General features: G+C 32.1%; 2 protein-coding genes across 5 annotated transcripts; one reads left to right on the forward strand and one right to left on the reverse strand.

Moving 5' to 3' along the window:
- Nucleotides 1-4,110: 4,110 nt before the first annotated feature.
- Nucleotides 4,111-7,759, forward strand: LOC131015428 (uncharacterized). 4 transcript variants are annotated; one of them, XM_057943827.1, is made up of 9 exons: nucleotides 4,114-4,453; nucleotides 5,447-5,521; nucleotides 5,613-5,648; nucleotides 6,309-6,424; nucleotides 6,527-6,609; nucleotides 6,704-6,825; nucleotides 7,012-7,176; nucleotides 7,261-7,354; nucleotides 7,458-7,759. In XM_057943827.1, the coding sequence occupies exons 3-9, from the start codon at nucleotides 5,645-5,647 to the stop codon at nucleotides 7,669-7,671; spliced, it is 798 nt and encodes a 265-aa protein (XP_057799810.1). In that variant the 5' UTR covers nucleotides 4,114-4,453; nucleotides 5,447-5,521; nucleotides 5,613-5,644; the 3' UTR covers nucleotides 7,672-7,759. The 4 variants fall into 4 exon arrangements, with proteins under 4 accessions (XP_057799809.1, XP_057799808.1, XP_057799810.1 ...); XM_057943826.1 differs by lacking the exon at nucleotides 5,447-5,521 and having other exon boundaries at nucleotides 4,111-4,453; XM_057943824.1 differs by having other exon boundaries at nucleotides 4,138-4,453; nucleotides 7,012-7,354.
- Nucleotides 7,760-9,019: 1,260 nt separating this feature from the next.
- Nucleotides 9,020-10,726, reverse strand: LOC131015475 (60S acidic ribosomal protein P1-like). Its single transcript, XM_057943899.1, has 3 exons — nucleotides 10,512-10,726; nucleotides 10,157-10,375; nucleotides 9,020-9,230 (listed from the first exon to the last, which is right to left on the reverse strand). The coding sequence occupies exons 1-3, from the start codon at nucleotides 10,578-10,580 to the stop codon at nucleotides 9,177-9,179; spliced, it is 342 nt and encodes a 113-aa protein (XP_057799882.1). The 5' UTR covers nucleotides 10,581-10,726; the 3' UTR covers nucleotides 9,020-9,176.
- Between the last annotated feature and the right edge of the window lie 5,858 nt (nucleotides 10,727-16,584).

The raw sequence follows: 16,584 nt of genomic DNA on the forward strand, positions 1-16,584 counted from the left end.
CATAACCCTACACATATGAGTAGAAGTCATCATTCTTCACGCACACACCAAGACATGTACTGCAAATTCCTATTTAAGTGAGCCCGTCAGGTAACTTTCATCTCAGGATGTTATCAAATTCTTGTTTTGGTAAAACAATTCTCCTAAAATTATGATTCCCTATTTAAAGCTTTATTTTTCCTACTATTTTGTGTTTATGGAGCTAATGATTGAGAGTTAGTGCAGTGTCATTATTATACTAAATACTCCCTCCGTCCCCACGAAGCATGACCTAGTTCTTTTCGGCACGGGAATTAAGAAATTGATGTTTTGTGTGTTAAGTGTGGTACGTGAAAAAATGAACATATGAATAAAGGGTAAATTTTTTGCTATTTTTAGAAACATGTCAAGCTTCGTGGGACAAATCAAAAAGAAAACTAGGTCATGCTTCGTGGGACGGAGGGAGTATATAAAAGCGTTCATTATTTGGAAATATATTAATATATGTATGTATGGAAGTTAAATTTATTTATTTTCCTCTTTTCATCATGAGGAGTGAATAAGGACATATAATTTTGGACGCAATATTCCTTTTTTTTTTTTTTGGCTCCAAGGTAAATATTTTATTTGGAGCTTAGAGGCATGTGATCACTTGGAGATATTTGTGGCAATATCTATCTTTGCACACTTGTGCAAATGCATGGGTTGATTTTTTGTGAATATTGTACTGAACATATAACTATAGTATATATTCGTTGCGAAGATAATTGCATTAAATAAAATAATGAAATTCGAATTCTGGTAATGTATTCACCATATATTTTTGTCATGGATGATTGAAAATGATATCACGTACTCAATTTAAATATAATTAATATTATTTGAACAAAATATGTATGAATAAAAATTAGTTAAATACTTTTAAAAATTAATTTATTTCAATATGTTGGTTCAAAATAAAAAAAAATAGTTAATTTTAATATATTTTTATTATTTATTTGAGTATAAAAATTACAAAAAATAATAATAAAAAAAACATTAACAAATTACAAAAAAAAACTACAATACATAGAAAATAATAATACTAACTACATCCTTTCTAAATTTGAACAAAAAAAAATCAAAATTTTTAAATATTTAACCGTATATTTATGGGCGTACATGCAGTTCATGTTAATATGTTTGTTTGTTTGTTTGTTTTTTTCTGTATATCTCATAGATTATAACTACAATTATCAAATTTACAAATTGCATAAAAATCAGAGTTTAATTCATTAATTTTATTTCTTCCTTTAAAGTTAAACGAGCTAGAAAGGAACAAAACAAACTTTCACTAGTATGTAAATTTGATAACTTCATTTAAATTCGCAACAATAATAAACTATATATCACTTTCGACGTTTGATATTTAGGTATTTAGGGGCAGACATATTTAATTAAATTAAAGTAATAAAAATTATGGGGAGTGGGTTTGATGAAAATGCCAATTTAAGTAGCAAACAAAAGAACGTGACTTGCTATGGAGTGATGTTGTCTCTTTTGAATCATGTTCTCAATGACTTACAAAATATGGATATATTCTCTTAGGATTAAATAAATTATAATTTATAAGTTTTCATTTGTCATTTTACTTTCAGCAATCCACGCCATATTATTTTATTTTACGTTGCATTTTCCAATTTTTTCTTGCGCGTGTGGGCCCGAGATTAATTTAATCACCAATTTATAATGTTTCACTTATTTTAATATATACTCTTATTTTTTATAATTGAATTATGGAGTCTGATCTGTTTTCGTTTTCCATTATTTTTCAATATTGTTTTCTAACATTTTATTATTGAAACTCATCAAGTTCCTAAGTAGAAAACCTCTCATTGTGCCCATAAAATAATTGAAAAAATAGGACAAGTTTATAAATACATATGTAGTCTCAATCTTTTAAAACATGAATTATATACTAACCTAGCTATCTTTCATAACCTAAATCGATAAACCTCATTCAAATGATATAAATTGTTCTTATATGCAATGATAAGCATTTTTACGTTCCTCAAAAACAAAAAATTACATTTTTACGATGAAAATTAGCCAAGGCTGATCTAACATCAAACTATATTTTTCCGAATTTTGAATTCATGAAATTGAGTAATTTCATAATTTTAATGGTTGTGACTTGGAAACATCTTTCTACCCAAGCTTCATTGGAAATCTATACTATATTAAAAAACCAAGATTTGAATTTGAAATTAATTTCAAACTGATTTCAAAATTGAGTGGTAATTTTGTAGTTAATAAAATTAAAGAATTATTTATAAACTATATTTTTTATTTCCTTTTTTATTTATCTTCTTATTTTTATTTTTTTATGTCTAAAATTAAATTCGACTAATTATAAAATATGTAATGCACATATCAAGTTAAAGATCACGATAAAATCTTTAATTTAATATATTTTTATGTAAATATTTGATTTAAAATTTAAAAGTTATATTTATTTAAAGCTTAAAATTTAAAACATTCTATCATATCTCTAGTCTTTTTCTTGAATAAACCTATTTTTAATTTTATTTTTATTTTCATTTTTAACGTTTTTTTTTGCCTTTCGATAATATCAATTTTTATTATTGTGCATTCTTCTTTATTTTTTCAATATTCATATCAAATATATTTAGTTAAAGTTAAAGTTTTTTTATTATATTTATAAATATGATAATTTATGTAAATATAAAACTATAAAAATATTTTTTATGCATCACACGGGATGCAAATGCTAGTATTAATTATTTACAAACATTGGTCATCAGATTTTTTGGTTCTTTGACAATTCATTTGCTCAAAAGCTTAAGTTATATTTCTATATATACAAAGAATCAGTCACATTTTTATTACAAAATGTATAACTTTATGGGAAATGTCGTGGTCCTCACGCTTTGTTAACTCCTGTTGAAGGCTGAAAATAAGACATTATCGATTATTTAAAATATATTTAGTACTAATACATTTTACTAGGTGCAAAATTTTCCTCACCTTATAAAAATACAAGTTTCGAAATTGAGATGACCCAAATCGAAGATGCCAAATATTTCCCAATCCATCTATCAGTTTTGGGCTTGGACCACTACATCATGGACCACAACCCATATGAATAACCCATTTAATTTAAAATAAAATAAATAATAAGTAGTCATAGATCTCATTTTACTCACTATAACCCTAATTTAATAAAGAGTAAATCGCGTCGAGTGAAATTATGAATATATATGTACTCCATCCGTCCTCACGAATCTTGACATGTATTCATTTTTGGATCGACCCACGAGTTTTGACACATTTCCAAATAAGGTAATAATTAGTTCACACTTAATTACATCATCTATCCTACTTTATCACTTTAAGTCAAGTATATTAATTTTTGTCTTGTTAGACCTCCGAACTTCTAAATATTCATTATCATCATAAGTTGGACCGGCATCAGGTGAATTTTCGAAGGTCAACTAAGCTTTAATTTCGCCAAAAGTCAAACTTAGATGAAAATTGCAACAAAAATATAAATTATGTATTTTTTGGCTTAATTGAAAGTTCATGTGAAAATTGCCAACTTTTTTCAAAGTTCATGTATATTTATTTGTGACTTAAAGCTTGTCTTAATATTTATTTTTTACTTGGGCAATGCGTATAGGCTTTATAATGGCCACCAATAGTTCATCGGCATATCTTACATCACCACCAATTTATGTTTAATTTGGATTCGTGGACTTCTAAGTTTTAAGAATTAAGTAGTTATTTGCTCTATTTGATTATGAATGAGATTCTATAATATATAATAATAATATTTATACAAAAATTAATAATAAAAATTAAAACATATTTTTAACGTATTCGTATTGTGATTTTTGGGATATTGACGTATTTTCATTCTCATCTCGTATCATATTCGTATTTCATATTCGTACCGGTCCTTCTTCCTACTTTGAAATTTATTGAAATATATAGCATTATCAGGGGAAAAGAAATCACAAAAATACAAAATTTATAATTCGAAAAGAATGTGTGATTTCTCTACTATTGGGATAGTTTTAGTTTTTGAGTTTCAATTATTATAAAGCATCTAAAATTTTAAATTATAAAGTCATTGAAAATATTTTATATAATAAAATTATGAATTGTCTAGCTGCGCCCCTAGTCAGATGAATGACTTCAGATTATATTTTTAGAGCTATAAATTTATTTTCTCCAAAAGACCATGGATAAAATTTATTTTTGTTAAGCCTTGATTAATTTTTATTATTGGGCTAAAAATATAATATGAGCCCATCACATGTTGGTAGATTATCATTTATCAGCATTTATTCTTCTTTTCTTAACCTTTTTATTTTATTTTTAATTTCTCTATTTTCTTGTCAGCCACATATTTTTCGTGTGCTTGAAGAACAAAGCATCTACAGCTGACTTCTTCTGCCATCTCTCACTGCAGGTAATAATTTCTGTAAACTTATAAGTATAGTTTTATTTTCATATGCAACAATCCCTATTTTTTTTTCTTCTTAATTAGTCTTGTGCTATACAACAGAATATAGATAGGCATCTCAGATCTTAAAATCAAATACCCAACAGCAACAATCAAAGAGAATAATATTTTTCATTAATTTACAGAAAAGAAACTAGAAATTTAGAGTGACAGAAACAGGATTTGAGATGAAATTTAGGTGGGGAGAGCCGCCGGCCTCCGGCGACGGCGCCGCCGTCGGGTGGCGCCGGAGAAGGGAGGCAGAGGGGGACGAGAGAGGAGGTATATTAGGTTTAGCTAATGGGCTATGGGAGTGGGCTTCAATTTTACTAAATAGTTTGGGTTTCATTTTCAATTCCTTATGGGCTTGAATAAATCATAGTAGCAACAATTTTCTTATGGGCTAAATTTGATTTTAAGGAAGATATTTAGCCAATATTTTTATAAGAAAATACTCCCTCCGTCCCACTTCAATTGGCACACTTGCCTTTTTTGTTTGTCCCACTTCAATTGGCACTTTCCAAAAATAGCATGTGGTCCCTACCTTCTGTACACACATTAAACAAATGGCCCCCACCCACTTTACACACTCAACCCTTTATTCTTAATCTCCGTGCCCAAAGTAAAAGTGTCAATTGAAGTGGGACGGAGGGAGTATATTTTATGATTTTTAAATGGTCTTATTCATTAAATTATTTTATAAAGTTCAATGTTTTATTACTTGAATTGATCTGACGTGCGACTAGGACGTGGACTTTAAATTATCATAGTTAATTTTCAAGTTCAAGTTTCAGGTGTGAGATTTATTTAAATACATAAACGTGGTTAATTGTTGTCCATTTAAATATTATGTGTTTACCATATGTGAATTAAATTAAATCGTTAGGGCCCGCTTAATAGGTCTAGGAAGTCACAGTCCTTGGTATGCCACAATGCGATTACATTGATTATATGTTACAGGTAAGGTTACAACCTATTCGCCAGGGGCCGTATGCCATCGTGCGAAATTCAGTTATGAATATTACAGGGCAGAACGTATGTGTTACCATTTTATTAATTTGGACAATTATTGCATGTTCCCACACCGAGTATACTCTGTATGTTCATCCATATTTAATATTTTCAGGTAATTGACGTTGGAGACGCGTGGAGGATCGAATGGGTACGTCGAATCACTTTTGAAAAATATGATGTTGTAGTTGCATCTAACCTTTTGCTTAGTATAGTTTTTGAGTCTCAAACTACTCTTGAGATTATGTTTGACTTATCAAATTTGATATTATCATATTATCTTTCTATCTTGGCTTGTCTTCTTTTAAATTCAAGTTTATTCCAAATATTTATGTTTAAAAGAAATGGTTTTCAAATAAATTAAGTTTTTTGTTTTATGATTATTCTTGCCATCAAAGGCTATTTAAATTCATATTTAACACTTTAATTAGATTAGGGTGCTACATTGTTATTTCCAATTCTTGTTATTGCTCTGTGTGTGTGTGAGAGAGAGAGAGATTCCCTACCACGGGAAATTCTTTGATTAATTGTTATTATTGAGTATTGTTACTTCCCATACTTGTTATTGCACTGTGTGTGTGTGTGAGAGAGAGATTTCTCTACCATTGGGAGTTTTGATTGGTTGTTATTCTTGAGTATTGTTATTTCAAGTACTTATTATGGCTGTGTGTGTGAGAGAGAGAGAGAGATTTCTCTACCATTGGGAGCTCTGATTAGTTGTTATTCTTGAGCTTTGTTATTTCAAGTACTTATTATGCTGCTCTCTCTCTCTCTCTCTCTCTCTCTCTCTCATATCATCTGTTATTAGCAGTGGAGAACAAGAGAGTGTATATAGAGAACAGCCATGGCGAGAAGCTAGTCGGGATACTGCACGAGACGGGGTCGAGTGAGCTCGTAGTTGTATGCCATGGATTCCGGTCCACAAAGGTGCATGATCTTCCAATCGATTCTCGGATCATATTAGAACATAAAACTTTTTTCCAGTTGCCTTATTTCTAGTTTGGTTTTGTTTCTCTCTACCAATTGCAGGATCGTATTCCCATGTCGAACATTGCTCTCGCCTTCGAGAGGGAGGGAATCAGCGCCTTTCGCTTTGATTTTGCTGGCAACGGGTAAGTAAATGCTCGAAAACTATGGCTTAGGGCTTAACCTCTTTCGTGTCGTGTCGTGTCGTGTCGTGTTCACATTTATCTCTACGCCATTTAGGGAAAGCGAAGGTTCGTTCCAATATGGCAATTACCGTAGAGAGGCTGAAGATCTACGTGCTGTAGTTGAGCACTTCAAGGCTAACCAACGTTGCATAGTGGCCGTTGTTGGCCATAGTAAAGGTACGCGATTTTCTTGCGTTGCGTGGCATGTTGTTGCCTCCGTAGCTGCAGTGGCTTGTACGATCTTGGATCTTACGTTGTAGCCTCTTATAATCGAGCTCTAGGATTCCACGAAACGTAATCTTGATTGTCTTGATTATCGATGAACGAGGTTTTCTAACACATCTAAAACTGCCTTTGATGTAGGAGGGAATGTCGTTCTCTTGTACGCCTCAAAGTACAACGACGTTCAAACAGTTATCAACATAGCGGGCCGCTTTGATCTGAGGCGGGGGATCGAGGGCCGCCTGGGGAAAGACTTCCGAGAGAAGATCAAGCAATACGGATTCATCGACGTTAGAAATAGAAGAGGTAGTAATGTGTGTTTGAATCATTTCCTGTCGTATGTTGTTTCACGTGTTGGGCTAGGTTCGTGTATTTATGGGCGTGTTGTAGGGAAAATTGAGTATCAGGTGACGGAGGCGAGCTTGAAGGACCGTCTGGAGACGGACCCTCGTGCTGCGTGTCGATCCATCCCTTCGAACTGCAGGTTCGGAAGTCATCAACTTGTTATTTTTTCTTTTAGGGTTAAATCATTGTCGGAAATGACACGACGTTTATCTGAATTTGCGATTTTTACGCGACGTTCACAGCGTACTAACGGTTCACGGCACGTTAGACGAGATGGTTCTGGTGGACGATGCGACGGAATTCGCCAAGAACATACGAAATCACGATCTATGTATAGTCGAAGGAGCTGATCATGAGTTCACCGAGCATCAAGCTCGGCTCAATGACGTCGTGTTGCGTTTTGTGTCGACGCATCTGCGTAAAAACGAGGTTGCGCGTCCGACTCCCCGGCTATGATTCTCTGCATATATATAACGTTACAACATTTCATGTTCCAAAGAATCGATTCATACATTTTCTTCAAATAAAGTTGATAATTTCTCAATCGTGTTAGATTGAATGTTAAATAGCCTTTTGAAGTTTTGATATGTGATAATGTCTATAGTTAAAGATACAACAGATCCTGCACCTACAAGGGATACAGATAGAGAAAGTTCGATTAAGCTCGATTAGGTGGGGACCGTCTTCGGCTTGGCTCCGATTTTTCTCCACGAGACGCTCCACATTATTTGCTTTGTAAGCAAAAACTATCAATAAAACTAACAAATATTTTTGTAATTTTTTCTTGCGCGTGTGGGCCCGAGATTAATTTAATCGCCAATTTATAATATTTTACTTATTTTCCTAACCTTATAAAAATAAAAGTCTCGATTTAAACGATAGGAAATTGAGATGACCCAAATAGAAGATGCCAAATATTTCCCAATCCATCTATCAGTTTTGGTCTTGGACCACTACGTTGTGGACCACACAACCCATATGTGTAACCCATTTAATTAAAAAATTAAATTTTACTCACTATAACCTTTTATTAAAAAAAAAAAAAAAAGTTAATTGCTTGTGAATATAACTCCAAGTTAATTTTGTTCAAATATATTTAATTAATCCTGCGTAAACGCTGAAATTTGATTGTGTGACATCTTTTATATGAACTAACTATAACAAAAAAGAAAATGAGATAATGCTAATAAAATTCCAACCTCCACATGATAAAATATTGTAAAATTTTTAATTCAGATAGAGTTTTAATTATGTATCATTTTAATTTCATGTTTCTTTTATTTTCTATCTCTAAAAATTATTCTCTTTAATTAAAAATTATCTCTCTAGCTTATAAGCTCAGTTAGCCAAACACTTTAACAACTTATAAGTTCTTATGAAACTATATCTTATAAGCCTTTTAAAATAAACTTAGCCAAACACCCTCTTTCATCTCTATAAACTTTCCCCCTCTAACTCACTATTTACTTTCTAAATTATGCTCAATTATCCACACTTTAACAACTTACAAAACCTTAAAAACATTTTTCGAGCACTTAGAGCTTATAAGCATTTTAAAATAAGCTTAGCCAAACACGACTCAAAAGGAACTTAACCACGGTTTAACACAACTTCAACTTTGTTTGGAACATTAATCCAACATATCCCCACACATAAAAAGAACTTAACCACAAATGAAAATTGAAAGACTAAGCTTCAAACTAGTAGAGCTTTACCAAACATGTATCAGAAACCCAAGTTAACAATAAAAATCTTTATGTGCTCAAATAATAATAATAATAACCTCAATAGTAATAATCATTGGTAAAAGAGAAAAATGAACTCAACCCTTCATAATACTCCAAAATCAGTTGTAACACTGCATTAAAGAAAGATGTAAACTACTAATAAAGGTTCAAATTAGGGACGACATCTCCTAGTATGCAAATGTAGAACAAAATGGACATTCAAACTAACTCGTCTTAATCAAACAAGCCGAAGCCCATGTCGTCGTCACTTTCCTCCTTTTCCTCCTCCTGAAAGGATTAAGATTAACAATCACATGATTGATTAGCTTCATGAGATCTAAATTAGCACAATTAGCATATCCAAATTAAAATCTCCTTCAAATATGCACAGCTTATTTTAGAACTAAGTCATGATTGGAATTCATATCAAATGCATTCTCAACTTCTTCAATCCACACACGATCTCATCGAAGCCAGCATATCTTGTATAACTATTAGCATATCCAAATTATAATCTACTTCTAATCTGCACAGCTTATTTGAGAACTAAGTCATGATTGAAATTCATATCAAATGCATTCTAAAGTTCTTCAATCCACACACGATCTCATCGAATCCAGCATATCTTGCATAACTATTAGCATATCCAAATTATAATCTACTTCATCAAATGCCCAAGTTCTTCAATCCACAAACAATCTAATAGAATCCAGCTCATCTTGTATATTAGAATTTCATAGTAACAATACCCAAATCTATTCTTGCTTGGTATGACCAAAAGCTAAAGTGCATATCTTTATATGAACATTGTGGTGGTTATCTAAAAGAGAACAGAAAAATAAACAGCTAATTTTTTACTATTTTCTCTTAAATAATTTCATAAAAAATCAAATGAACATCCCAACCATTTCTAAAGTATTTAGCTAAGAAACCGTAGTTATATTTTTCTGCTCCAAAAAATGTTCGATTTTCTTAATCTAAAATTCTAAAAAAATGTTTATTTCCATAACATTAGGTATTCTCAATATACATATATAGATAAGCTGTAACATATAATGTAAAATAAATGAAGTTGAAATTGACGGTATTATATGAAAAAGTTGATGACTTTCACGACTATGCCTTAAGTCAGCTTCCCAATTAGTGTTTTACAATCTGAGAAAACTTAAAATAAACTATAGAAATACTTGTTCGTGAAATAGATCAAATTATACCTTTTTCTTCTCCTCTGCAGCAGGGGCAGCTGCGGCAGCGGCACCACCGGCAGCGCCGGCTGGAGCAGCGACTGCGACGGCGCCACCGCCACCACCAGCGCCGACGTTCACGATAAGATCCTCAACATTCCTCTTCTCGCAAAGCTTAGCGAAAAGACTAGGCCAGTACGATTCAACCGACAAATTTGCAGCCTTCAACAGGGTAGAGATTTTCTCCGCCTAAAAACAGTGTAAAATTAAATTACAAAAACATCTACACCAATACAAACATATGAAATTCCGGTAAAATGTTACAGCAAACATAGGTAAAAATGAAGATGCATATTAATTAAATATATATAAAAAAAAATGTTACCGTGATGGGGATTCCATCGTCGTGAAGAATCAAAGCGGCGTAGGTGCAAGCGAGCTCTCCGACTGACATTGTTACTGTTTCTGTGGAGAGATTGAACTCAAATGAAATCGAAATCTAGGGTTTTGCAGAAAGTATTTGCGCCGCTATGATTTAGGGCTCTTGGCGATCTATTATATTCGTTTTTCAGATTTTGCAAGAGGGTGCTGTAGTTTTGCAAAATTGCATATAACTCCACAGACTTTTTATGAGCACTCGGGGATATCAATCGGGCCAGCCCAATTGATTTCGGGTTATTTTCGATTCGGGCTAGTCGTTTTCTTATTTTTCAAGTTAAAATTTTTCGATCCTAACTCTAACCCACTCGGTTTCGAGCTAGCCCATTCGGGCCCGCAAGTTTTACAATTTTTTTATATGTTTATTTTTTTTATTCTCTTTTATATGTTTATTTTATGCATAGATAATCATATTTTTGTAATAAAAATATGTTGTATTTTTTAAATCAAGACATTTTGCTTTATTTTATATACAAAAATTAATGTTATTTTAACATAAATTTACAGAATATCTAACTTTAATTTTATTTCTGATAAAAATTGCATGTAGATTTAAGATAAATGACTATCTTTCTTTGACTTTTATATCATAGATGTTTGTTATTAACCGTTGGAAAAAAATCAAAATATATTTTACAAGCATCAAAATGTTATTATCGAATTAAAAAGTAAAGTAATAAAGTTTAAAAATCAATTATTAAGAATGTGTTCGGTTAATCGGGTCAATCCTATCGGGCTATTTTCGGTTCGGGCCACTCAAGCTAAATTTTTTTTCGGGCTAAATTTTTTTAGCTTAATCCACCATTTTTATCGGTCTATTCGAGTCGATCCGTCGGTTTTGGACTTTTTTGACAACCCTCACGTAAATTTGTGTGTGACAAATTTTCATTTGTTAAAATGAAAGTTTCTCGTTAAAATAAATAAATAAAATAAAGTATGTTAGGATTGTACTACCTCGATTTCATACAGGAATGAATTCAGTTATCACCAAAAATAGGTGAATATTCAACCATGTGGATTTCAATATTAACTCTTTAAAGAAAAAAAAATAAAAAAAAATAAATAAAGAGAAGATAGATTTCTACATCAACTCTAGTTGTTAACAAATTGCAAAAAAATGGAGTTATATGTCCCAATTAATTTATTTTTTTAAAGTATACAGTTCATAACAATATATATAATATATTAAAAAATGTAAATATAAGTAAACAAAATATTTATAACGCTCAAATTAAATAAATGAAGCAGAAGCAAGCCTAACGTATTTGACAGAATAAACATACAAAAATTTAAGGCCCAAATAATTTCACCTTATGCGGTCCACTTTCTTTAAGGCCCAATGTGTTCATTTTCTTTTTATTTACACCAAATATTGGTTATTCTTTCCTTGATTTTTTTCAGATAAATTCAGTTTATAAATAAAATAAATTTCACACTAGATTAAAAATTTGTGAGTTTAGTTTCTATTGTATTCTTCAAAATAATAGCGTGATTTATCTATTTAAAAAATATTATGCCGACAAATATATTACTCCCTCCGTCCCAATATTCAAGTCTCCTATTCTTTTTTGGGCCGTCCCAATATTCAAGTCTCCTTTCCTTTTTTGGCATAAATTACAATACAATTAGTTCAATTAATTAGGTATTCTCTCTCTTTTTCTAACTTTAATCTCACTCTCTCTCTCTCTCACTCTCTTTCCCAAATCTGACACTCTCTCTCTCTCTTCGCCTCTTCTCTCTCTCTCGGACGCCTCACCACCGCCGTTCCTCTTCTCCCGATGACTGCAGCGACAAGGCCTCTGCCTCGCCGTCCGTTTTCCGGCGACCAGGGCTCTGCCCTCCTATCTCTCCACCGCCTCAACCCTCTGCATCCACCGCCTCAACCCTCTGATCTCCTCCGCCTCCACCGACTCCCTCTCCCAGACACATCCGCGCAGCCAGCCGCCGCCCATTTTTCAAGCGGCGGCGCCGCCCTCTGCAAAAGGCGACTCTCTGTATGTACTCTGCCTTCCACCACCTCTCTCTCTCTACTCTCTTCCTCGAAGGCGGTGCGGCGGCACGACGGTAGTATAGAGGTGGTAGGGTTGCAGATTAGGGAGGTTAATTCCCAGCTCTGTTGCAAATTTGGGAAAAAATGGTGGCCTTGCCGGCAGAGCAAAGATGGTGGATTTTGGTTGTAGATTTGGGTTGCAGATTTGGTTAGGGATTTTGGTTGCAAATTTGGTGCAGTGGAGGTCTGAGCTTGATTTTGGGTGGCGCGGTGGATTTCTGAGCTTGATTTTGCAGATTTGGGGGAAAATGGTGGTGGCTCCGGCGGCGGCTCCGGTGGAATTTGGGGAAGAAGGTGACGGCCGGCTGGTCCACTATTCCTAGTAGCATGATTAATTAATTTAATTAAGAAACAAAATAACATTAACTAATACACTAATTATGTGGTCCATACTATTTTTACATCTACTTTAGCTCTCCTAAATTCTCGTGCCCAAAAGCAAGGAGACTTGATTAATGGGACGGAGGGAGTACCTAATTATAGTCAATTTCAAGTGCAAAAGAATTTACGGGGTATGCACTCTCATGGGAAATTAAAATTTCATTTTATTTTTTAAATATAATTATCACGGCGAATGCAGTGATTTCATACGTTCAGTATCGTATTCTCACAAAAAAAAAATATTTCTCACAAATAACCAACCTTTTTTTTTTTATCGGTCAAAGTCATGTTAGATGTTAGTAATTAGTTCCCCATCCACTCCAAGAACCACCTTATCTCTCCATTCACCAAATCCACCTTATATCTCCAATCTCCAATTCGCTCCCAAGAGGGATCGAACCCGGGTCACTTCACTTAAGTGAGGACCCGGTGGCCAGTGGGCTAAGCCCCCTGGTTAAAATAACCAACCTTTCGTGAAATAATATTATTGTGAACCACTAGTATAATTTTGTGGCTAAGTATATAAAATATTAAAATGTGAAACTCATGGTTAGTTCTGTTTATATTAGAATTTATGAAAAAAAAAAGAAGAAGATAATAGTATTAGAATAAAACATAGGAGAGGTACATGATTGTTTGCTAAATAATGCAAGGGAGGTCTTAGCTGGGGAAGCTTTTATGAGATGCATCATTATATCATAGAACACTTTTTTGAATAAAAAATTAATATACTAGAAAAGTATGATTTTATAGTGTGTTTTTTTTAGCCACCAAAACATTTCAAATTAGTTCACAGCCATAAGATGGTTAGTGCAACATTTAAATAATGTAGCTAATGATGAAATAGTTGCAAGGAAACATATATGGACCAATTAGGCAAAGTCTATGAGAGAAAACAAAACAAATAAACAAATAAATAAATAATTGAATCCATAATTGTAAAGAGAGACAAAAGCAAACATGACTTCAGCTATTGCAAAGAAGCTTTTCTGGAACTTTAGACTTAGTTGGAGACAAAGAGTGAACCAAACACCAAATATAAAGAAATGCTATTTTGTGGGGTGGGGTGGGGTGGGGTGGGGTGGGGGGTGGGGGGGTGTTGCATCATACCTCGTGGGCTGCCGACTTTACTTTAACTAGTATAAATAGTGTATCGAATTAATTATGCCATTATAAGATTAAGAGTATATTAGTCTATAAATATTAATTATATACCTATTTTTGAGTAATTTATGTCTATGCTTGATAGTCGAAATTAAGTAAAATATAAAGTGAATGTTGCACAAATGTGCCACGTTGAAATTGCAAGAATATAAAAATTAAATAATGAACCGAAATGGCCTTTTTTTTTTAAATATCTCTTTGATTTGGGATATTACAAAAGAATATACTCTGAATTTTTAATATACAACAAAATTATTTTTCCTTTTTTTTTTGGGGGGGGGGGGGGGGGGGTGGGGGGGGAGTTTCTTATAAAACCGAACAAATTGGGATTAAAAGAAACTATTACCATTAGCTGTTAAAAAATAAATAACTTTGATAATATAACGATTACTCCATTTTTTATTTACTTCAAATATAAATCGATTTGATCGAACTAGCTGGAAAGTTCGGTCATTTTGGTTCAATTCGAATTTGGAAATAGCAAATTAAGTAATTTTATTCAGGTGAGCTTAAAAATAATTAAAATTAATTAAACAAACAGACGATGAAGCACAGTATGTTGGTATGATGCTTCTTCTTCAATTAATAAGTCGGATGTTCGAGTCACTTAGATAGTTAGAGTGTGAGTGTATTTTTTTATTAAATAAAAATTAATTGAACAAACTAAATACTATTAATGTATTTTTGTTACAACAAAAAAATTAATTGAACAAACCTAATACTATTAATGTAATCTCTAGCGTACTCCTACTAAATTCCACTATTTATTTGCATCTCAATAAAATACTATATATAGTAAAATACTATATAGTCACACACAGCCAAGTCCTATTACATACAAATGATCAAGTGTTTGAATTTATTTTGCAAGATTTTGAGATTAAAGATTCTCTTGACTCTTGAGGGGAGCACAATGAAAGATTCTAAATGGGCCCTTTTAAATATTTGTGCTATGGTGCCCATAATTAAATGGTAGCCATGTGTGATTCCATTTCCACCAAAAAAAAAAAAACTTCACAATATAGTTATTATTTTTATTTACATTCTTACCTCTCTTTTTTTTCCTTGGGGGGGGGGGGGGGTGCAAAGCCTGTGGGCTGGGTGCAAACACCAACACTGTACACAAACAGTATTAGTGGTGGTTTTTGCTGTTGCAATTCCACAATCACTTGTATTCTCCAAACCCAAAGGAAAAAGGCATATAGCATATAATATATTTAATAAATTGTGCTGATTAATAATACTATTTAAATGCTATGTGCGCTGATGAACGAAAAAAATTACTATGAATTTATGAATAAGGAAAAAGTACAACTTTGTATCTAAATTATTGAAGCATGAAGTCTGAAGGTACTAAACACACGAGTTCGATGATGATAATTTAAATATTTTTGGATTGTCGTATAGTTCGTTTTTTAGTACAAACGGCTTTCTTTTGAGCTTAGATTTTAGGGCTCAATTAATTACTTTTAAATTGTTCTTCTCCCATTTTGTTTGGTATCTGTAAATTATAGTAAAAATCGGGTAGAGACGAACTGGGTGACCAATTCTCCTGTTCTTTTCATGTTCATAATTGCATGTGTATAATTATATTTACATAATTTGTTTTAATAAATACCTAAAGTGTAGTATGGAATCGAAACAACGATGATAACCTGAGTCCAAAATTATAATTTATCATTTAAATCATATATAATAAAATTATAAGAATACCTAGACTCGTGCATAAGTTGTGATCGTATTTATATTTATTTGAAAATGGGTTAGGAAAAGGTCGTGCTCTCTCAAAATTAGTAAGAATAAATTAAATAATTTATTAGTAAAAAGACATTTTTGCTGTTACATTATAATATATAGAGTGAGTTCATATTTAAATTGAGTGGGGTTGATCTCTTCCTTTGATAATGGACTTTAACGTTACATCAATCCTTCTTTTTTCCTAATTTGGGAAAGATCTTTCACAGTGGGTTTGGTGATCATGACCTTAATTACCTCCAATTTTTTTAATTAAATATACTTAATTTGCTGAATCTAATTAAGTGGAAGGTGAAGATTTAGTGTAAAATAAACGTACTTTATATTTAATTGTTGTATTATTGTATATGCATTATGTTTTGTTTTACCTCGATGTGACTTCCACTTTGTTAGGCATTATTTATTTGTTTATATTATGGAATATATTTTTGGCCGTTGAATTGGAGAACACCTAAAGTTCAAAATTATTTCTAATGTTTTGATAGAAATTAAAAGAAATAATTGTATTTCTATAAATGACATGTTTATTTTTTCATAATTTTTTTAACAAAATTTCTCCAATCTATCCTAATTTGAAGAGGTGATAATGTTTAAAAGGAGAGTTGATCACTATTTTCATTCTTATTTTCAGCGTGTATCAAATTTTAATAAATTATATTTTGTTTAAAGG

Source organism: Salvia miltiorrhiza, chromosome 3, assembly GCF_028751815.1.
Source record: "Salvia miltiorrhiza cultivar Shanhuang (shh) chromosome 3, IMPLAD_Smil_shh, whole genome shotgun sequence".
Classification (NCBI taxonomy): domain Eukaryota; kingdom Viridiplantae; phylum Streptophyta; class Magnoliopsida; order Lamiales; family Lamiaceae; genus Salvia; species Salvia miltiorrhiza.